Source organism: Asparagus officinalis, chromosome 2 (assembly GCF_001876935.1).
Source record: "Asparagus officinalis chromosome 2, Aspof.V1, whole genome shotgun sequence".
NCBI lineage: Eukaryota > Viridiplantae > Streptophyta > Magnoliopsida > Asparagales > Asparagaceae > Asparagus > Asparagus officinalis.
In genome coordinates this window covers 3,019,922-3,027,789 of record NC_033795.1, presented here as the reverse complement: position 1 = coordinate 3,027,789, position 7,868 = coordinate 3,019,922, and the positions used below count along the sequence as shown (strand labels likewise).

At 41.9% G+C, this 7,868-nt stretch overlaps 1 protein-coding gene across 1 annotated transcript in view; it reads right to left on the bottom strand.

Moving 5' to 3' along the window:
• The window catches only part of LOC109829651, a 14,610-nt gene extending 7,098 nt beyond the window's left edge, over positions 1 to 7,512 (bottom strand). Inside the window, exon 1 of the mRNA XM_020396701.1 lies at positions 7,318 to 7,512. Within this exon, the coding sequence (XP_020252290.1) occupies positions 7,318 to 7,384 (67 nt within the window). The 5' untranslated portion in view covers positions 7,385 to 7,512. The remainder of the gene's footprint in view (positions 1 to 7,317) is intronic.

Here is a 7,868-nt window from a genome sequence, read left to right as displayed (position 1 = left end):
CAACTACTACGACATGTTTGCAGACCCATGTATTGCTAGGATAACTAAACTCATAATCCATTATCCTAACATTTCACTGAAGGAAAGGAATAAGTGATGGAGCTCAATCTTGGGAAACCACTAGACACTAACTGACCCGGTTTAGAGGCTCTCGACCTTATGGAACAAGAGAAACCTCTAAATAAAACATGGGATGCCAGGTGGCAGTTAGGTCAGTGAAAATATTCAGGAAAGCCATGTATACTTAAGCTCCTTCCAACTTTTGCAGAAAAGGTACATGGAACCGAAAAGGACATCAGTTATTAGGCTAAATGCCATAAATAGAAAAGCAAATATGAAGTTCTTATCGAAAGACTTGATCCTATAACTTTCTGCCAGCAGTTTGTACTTCTTGATTTATATGAACCATTGAGACAGCTAAGACAACTAATCCAGAAACATGGACTAAATGTTGGAATTCCTTTATAAAACACGTTGCATCTGTTGGGAGCGAGACGCTCACACCGCTGCGGAAGCTAAATTAATCCTAAGAGAAAACAACTTAAGCTTGAGTTTAAGCCAAACTCAAACCAACTAATACAAGCAATAAACAATTACACAGATAAAACAGTAAGTAAATGAGATGAGAAAACAAATTTACGTGCTTCGGCAAACTTGCCTACGTCCACGGGAGCCACACAATTAATTTCTTATTTAACCACAAAAAATTACAAAGCTTATAAAAGAGAGGATCTCAAACTTGAGATCTCTCACAACACCAATTTGTCACTGTAGTAAATGCTACAGGACTTGTGCAATTTTTCTTGACCGAAAAATTGATTCTCAAATCAACTGAGAATTTCCGCTGGAGATAAAAGTCGTCGCCACCACAGAAGAAATCCTCTTCTGTTAAAATCGCGAAAGATTGCTCGCTGATCTCGTGAACAGAGTTTCCCTTTTATAGGGAAACCCTAGGGCAGTTTGTGCGATCCAGCTGGATTCCACCCACGCAGGCGAAATCACACAGGCGAAATTCCAACGCCCGCAGGCGAGTTCGCTCCTGGCGAGATCCGTTCGCCCTCGAACAGGCGAGGTCCACGAAACTCCTCGCCCGCAGGCGAAGTCTTCATCTCCTCGATTCAGGCGAGATCCATCATGCCCTCACCTCTCCCCATCGTTGCTGTTCGCTGCCTCCGTCTCCGACGATCGTCGTCGTCGCTGTCGAGGTCAATTCTCTTCAATTCATCACCTCGTCCATCATTTGATAAACCTCAAATTTTGGACGAACACCAGAATAACACCGCGAATACCAACCAGGTCAAATCAGACCAAACCAGCTGCGTCACTATATCGCGACTGCCTATGTACCCTCCACCGGGATCAAGCTAACCGTAGTTCTGTTATTTCCCTTTTGGGCGGACCAACATGGGCTGATATTAAGCAAGTCCAAGCAATACTGAAACTTACTACCTGTGACCACCTTGGTTAGCATGTCTGTTGGGTTCTGTTTCGTGTGCACCTTCATGAGAGAAATATCACCTTCCTCTATGACATCCCGCACAAAATGATACCTGACGCTTCATGAGAGAAATATCACCTTCCTCTATGACATCCCGCACAAAATGATACCTGACGTCGATATGCTTGGTACGAGCATGATCCCGCACAAAATGATACCTGACGTCGATATGCTTGGTACGAGCATGATGAACTTGATTCTTAGCCAAATGAATCATACTCTGACTATCGCACCACAAGTTCACACTATCATGCTCAATCCCCAAATCATCTAGAAGACCCCACAGCCATAATGTTTCTTTCACTCCTTCAATCATGGCCATGTACTCAGCCTCTGTAGTAGAAAGTATCACTGTAGAATGTAACATCGATCGCTAACTAACTGGAGCCCCATGTATGTTGAATACATAACCAGTAGTAGATCGCAGTCTATCTAGATCGTCCGCATAATCTGAGCCCACAAACCCATCAATCTGACACGTATCTCCACCAAAATACAGACTCGTATCCGCGGTACCTTTCAAGTACCTCAGGACCCATTTCACCGCTTTCCAGTGCGTCTTTCCCGGATTCGCCATGAATCTGCTGACCACACTAACCGCCTGTGAAATATGTGGACGTGTACACATCATGACGTACATCAAACTGCCAACTACACTAGCATAAGGAACACGTTTCATGCGTGTCTTCTCTTCCGCTGTAGTGAAAGATTGTTTACCCGAGAGCCTGAAATATAGGGCTAACGGAGTCACCACTGACTTAACACTTTGTATCCTAAGTCTCGCGATCACCCGCTCTATGTAGCCCTTCTGACTCAAGAACAATCGTCGATTCGCCAGCTCTCTTCTAATCTTCATACCCAGTATTTTCTTAGCAGCGTTCATGTTTTTCATCTCGAACTCTTTACCAAGTTAAGATTTCAGTCTATCTATCTCCACCTTGCTCTTGGAAGCAATAAGCATGACATCCACATACAAAAGGAGATAAATATAATCACCTCCATGAAGCTTCCGAATATAGACGCAACAGTCATATTCGCTTCTGGAGAACTCATGCTTTAGCATGAATGAGTCAAATCGCTTGTACCACTGCCGAGGAGATTGTTTCAATTCATAAAGTGATTTCCTCAAGCGACATACATGATTCTCCTTATCCTCAACCTTGTAACCCTCAGGCTGATACATGATTCTCCTTATCCTCAACCTTGTAACCCTCAGGCTGATGCATATAGATTTCCTCCTCCAAGTCTCCGTGCAAGAAGACCGTTTTACCTTGTAACCCTCAGGCTGATGCATATAGATTTCCTCCTCCAAGTCTCCGTGCAAGAAGACCGTTTTGACATAAAGTTATTCCAGCTCAAGATCACCATGAGCAACAATACTCAATAGCACCCGAATAGAAGTGTGTTTTACCACCGAAGAAAAGATCTCATTGTAATCTACACCCTCTCTTTGTGCAAACCCCTTAGTCACTAGCCTGGCTTTGTACCTTGTACCGCCGAGCTCGGAAGGATCTTTCATTCTTTTATACATCCACTTACAATCTATAGCTTTCTGTCCTACGGACAATAGGACCACCTCCCATGTTTGGTTCTTCCGGAGTGATTCCATCTCCTCCTCCATCGCAGCCAACCAACTCTCGTTATTTCTATCCCGAATAGCTTCCTTAAAGGAGACCAGCTCATCTTCCTCCAACGAAAATGCGTACTCAACCAAATTAACCTGCCCATAGTGTTTCAGGGGTTGATCAGCCACCAGCTACTGTACTTGCTTGTATGCTTGTATTGGCCTAGTGAAAACCAAGCTATCCTCGAGCTGCTGTTGTTGTAGTGCCTGTGTATTCTCCTGTCGAACCTCCTTCTGCTCAAGCTCATCATCTACCTGATTTCTCACTTGAACACAACTAGAACCTAGTTGGTCTTTAGGTTCTATCTCAATAACCTGGGACTTAGAATTCCTAATAATCTCAGCACCATCATCCTTGGGCACCCTAGCAATCATAGACTTCTCATCAAAGGTAATGTCCCTGCTGATCACGAACTTTGAATCTTCTGTACACCAGAGGCGATAGCCTTTTACACCCTTTGCATACCCCAAGAAAATTATCTTCTTAGCCTTCGCGTCAAGCTTTCCCTTGTTGACGTGATAGTAGGCGGTACACCCGAAAATTCGGAGCCTCTCATAATCTGCATGCTCCCCTGACCATACCCGATAGGATGTATCACCATCCAATATAGAATGTGGGGATCGATTCATAATATAGCAAGCTATAGCAATTGACTCTGTCCATCATTCTTTATCCAAACCAGCATATGATCGCATACTCATTGTTTTCTCCCATAGTATTCGGTTCAGTCTTTCCGTGACCCCATTTTGCTGTGGTGTAGATCTAACTGTCCAATGTCTGGCAATTCCTTCCTGATCACAGAACTCCTTGAAGGCACCATCTGTATACTTTATACCGTTGTTAGATCTTAATGTCTTTAATTTTTTTCCTGTCTTGTTCTCAATCATCGCCTTCCACTTCTTGAATGTCTCAAATACCTCATTCTTATGCTTTAGAAAATAAATCCAAGTATACCTTAAATGATCATCTATGAATGTGAAAAAATATCTGGAACCACCCTTGAAAGTTGTCGAAGCTGGACCCTAAACATCCGTGTGCACATAATCTAGTATCCCTCTGCTCTTGTGATTGCTTGTCAGAAATCGGACCTTGTGTGCCTTTCCATACACACAGTCCTCGTAAAAAATTCATGCAAGGCTTCTTCAGATTCTTCAACAAACCATCATTACCGAACAGATCTAGACCCTTCTCTGATATGTGCCCAAATCTCCTATGCCATAACCGTGTGTGCTCACATGGGTCTCCATCACTTCCATCAGTTCCAACAGTTGCATCTCCTGTCACCGTCGTACCCAAGAGAGTATATAGGTTACCGTGACGAATATCCTTCATCGCTACTAAGGAACCCCGAATAACCCTCTTCATTCCGTTCTCTGTTACAATCTTGCAGCCCTCGGAGTCCAAAACACCAACTAAGATAAGATTCTTTCACAAGTCGGGAACGTACCTTACATCCATTAAGGTTCGAATCACTCCATCATGCATCTTGATCTTGATATCACCTAGCCTCATCGTTTTACAAGAATGGTTATTCCTCATCAATAAGGTTCTAGCATCAATGCTCCTATAGGTAGTAAACCACTTCCTATTTGGACGCATATAGTAAGAGCAACCAGAATCAAGTATCCACTTCCCGAAGGTATCATTGTCACTCGTGACGACATAGCATTCCTTATCGCTCCCTTCCCCTGAAGTGTAGCTCGTCTTTTCATTGCCTTCTCGTCTTTCAGTCTTATTGTTGTTCTTCTTCCCACCTACTCTCTTGTTAGGACAATTGACTTTGAAATGCCCTAGTTTACCATATTTGAAACCCGGTCTTTCCGTAATAGGTCTTGATTTTGATCTAGGCTTTCCTCTCTTGCCTTTTCCTCGCTCATTGCCCCTTCCTCTGGTAAAAACCCCTGCGTTTGTTCTTTGTTACCACCAGTGGCCATATCACTAGTTGTAATTTTTCGAAGATCATCCACTAGAAGCGTCGTTCTAGTCTCATCCATCGATAAACTGTCACCCACAAACATCAGTGTTTGAACCAGATTCTCATAAGACTTCGACAGAGATAGAAGTAGTAGAAGTGCCTGATCCACGTCTTCCACTGTCATCTTAATATCTTTCAAATCCGATAAGATCCTATCGAACTTGTTGATGTATTCCCGGATTGATGATCCTTCCTCCATCTTGCAAGTATACAATTTGGATTTTAAATAGATCCGATTCGTTAGACTCTTCGTCATGAAGGTGCTTTCCAACTTCAACCACACGCCCGCAACCGTTTCCTCTCCATCTACAAGAAAGCAACATATCTCTCAAGACATAGGATAATCGACGCTCGTGCTTCGAGATCTAACTCTTCACATATCAGACATATCTTTGTGCTTCTTTTCTCTCCCCGCCAAAGCCTTGTGTAATTTCTTACGAAATTAATGGATTTTTTATCTGCATCCTCCAATAAGAAAAATCATTCTTCCCATTGAATTTCTCGATCTCATACTTTCTCACTTTAACTGTTTTACTTATAGATGTCATTCTCCGCTTGTATTAATAAATCCAGTTCTCTCAGTAATTTCAATAATAATCAAGCACCACCTCAAATCGAAAATTTTACCACCTCCATCTGAACAAGGGCTCTGATACCAATTGTTGGGAGCGAGACGCCCACACCGCCGCGGAAGCTAAATTAATCCTAAGAGAAAACAACTTGAGCTTGAGTTTAAACCAAACTCAAACCAACTAATATAAGCAATAAACAACTACACGGATAAATAGTAAGTAAATGAGATGAGATAACAAATTTACGTGATTCGGCAAACTTGCCTACGTCTACGGGAGCCACACAATTAATTTTTTATTTAACCACAAGAAATTACAAAGCTTATAAAAGAGAGGATCTCAAACTTGAGATCTCTCACAACACCAATTCGTCAGTGTAGTAAATGCTACAGGATTTGTGCAATTTTTCTTAATCAAAAAATTGATTCTCAAATCAACTGAGAATTTTCGCTGGAGATAAAAGCCGTCACCACTACAGAAGAAATCCTCTTCTGTTAAAATCACGAAACATTGCTCGCTGATCTCGTGAACATGGTTTCCCTTTTATAGGGAAATCCTAGGATAGTTTGTGCGATCCAGCTGGATCCCACCCACGCGGGCGAAATCACACAGGCGAAATTCCAACGCCTGCAGGCGAGTTCGCTCCTGGCTCGATCCGCTAGCACTCGAACAGACGAGGTCCACGAAACTGCTCGCCCGCAGGCGATCTCTGGCTCCGCGGGCGAAGTCTTCATCTCCTCGATTCAAGCGAGATCTAAGGCAACGCAGGCGAGATCCATCATGCCCTCGCCTCTCCCCGCCGTCGCCGTTCGCTTGCCTCCGTCTCCAACGATCGCCGCCTTCGCCATCGAGATCAGTTCTCTTCAGCATCAAACATGCGGAATAATCTCTCAATACTAAAATCCTATGATTTGTAGATATAGAGATAAGTACCCTACCTCAAAACAGACCCGAGATGTCAAACACATTAACTTTCTGAAATCCATCCACGAGAGCGCAGTTATAAATCTATATTTCTTCTGCATATATGCCTATTCAGACTCATACACATATTGTTGGATTGTTACTTTTGGTAGAATATTCATAAAACAATAAACTTTTTTCAAGGACATAACATACTTCATCTAAAACGTAAATTCTAGGTGAATAATAGTTTACACACTGATAAGTCTCGCACACAAATGGACTTGTGTGTCGTATCTAGATGCGTTGAACACTCTCAAATCTTTAACGCAGACAAGTGTCCGATGATCAGAGCTAGTATCTCCGTCGAGGCAATTATTAGGCATTCCCGATAAATCCATCAAAAGCTTGCAGGTGATGAAATGACCCAATTACATCAACTGCCTCTTTGAGTTTACTTTACAACCCAAAAATATGGGAATAATCTGCTTCGACGACAGAGTACTGTACCAAAAAGGGATTTTAATCATAAATAACTATTAAGCTGATTAAAGAGTGAATAACTCGCTAGATTGTAGCTAATTAACCGACCAGCTACAGAAATAAATAGCAATTCATCGTTCAAGTGCCATAAAAATAGAAATCAAATTAAAAGAAACAGGCATCATAAATCCTAACCCCTAATCTAAAACACCGTAATAATCAACAAATTAAACCCTAAAACTCCAAGATTTCTGGCCTCACCTCTGACATGAGCTCGCCCGATCGCTCGCCTCGCCCATCCGCCGCCATACCTCGATCGCCAATCCATAATTTACAGATTTCGCCCCCCAAAAGGGGGATCAGAGGTCGAAACCCTAGAAAATGACGGCGTTCGGTATTATGAATGGGGAGATATTATTATTTTTATTATTTGAAGTTAGCTGTGGTTGACGGAGAAGTGAGAAGGGCGGGATTTTCATCTCATAGCGGGGAATGAGGATATATAGGGAACGTGAATCACGTGAGAAAATGTATGCCTTTTTGTAAGAGTTTTGTATTTTTGCGTGTTGAATCATGTTTTTTTTTCGTTTGCTTGTTTGTTTTTGTTTTGAGAATTTAAAAAAACATCATTGTGTATTATTTTCAGGTAAATTCTGTTTTTATTTAAAAAATTTGTTGTCTTTAGGTCTCTATTTCTCAATCTCGTACATTTAATTTATATATCACGGGTATCGCTATCATTCATCTATATCTTATATTGTTAAGTCATGTATGTTTTTACTTTTGAATGTTTTAGATTATATTTTATCAGA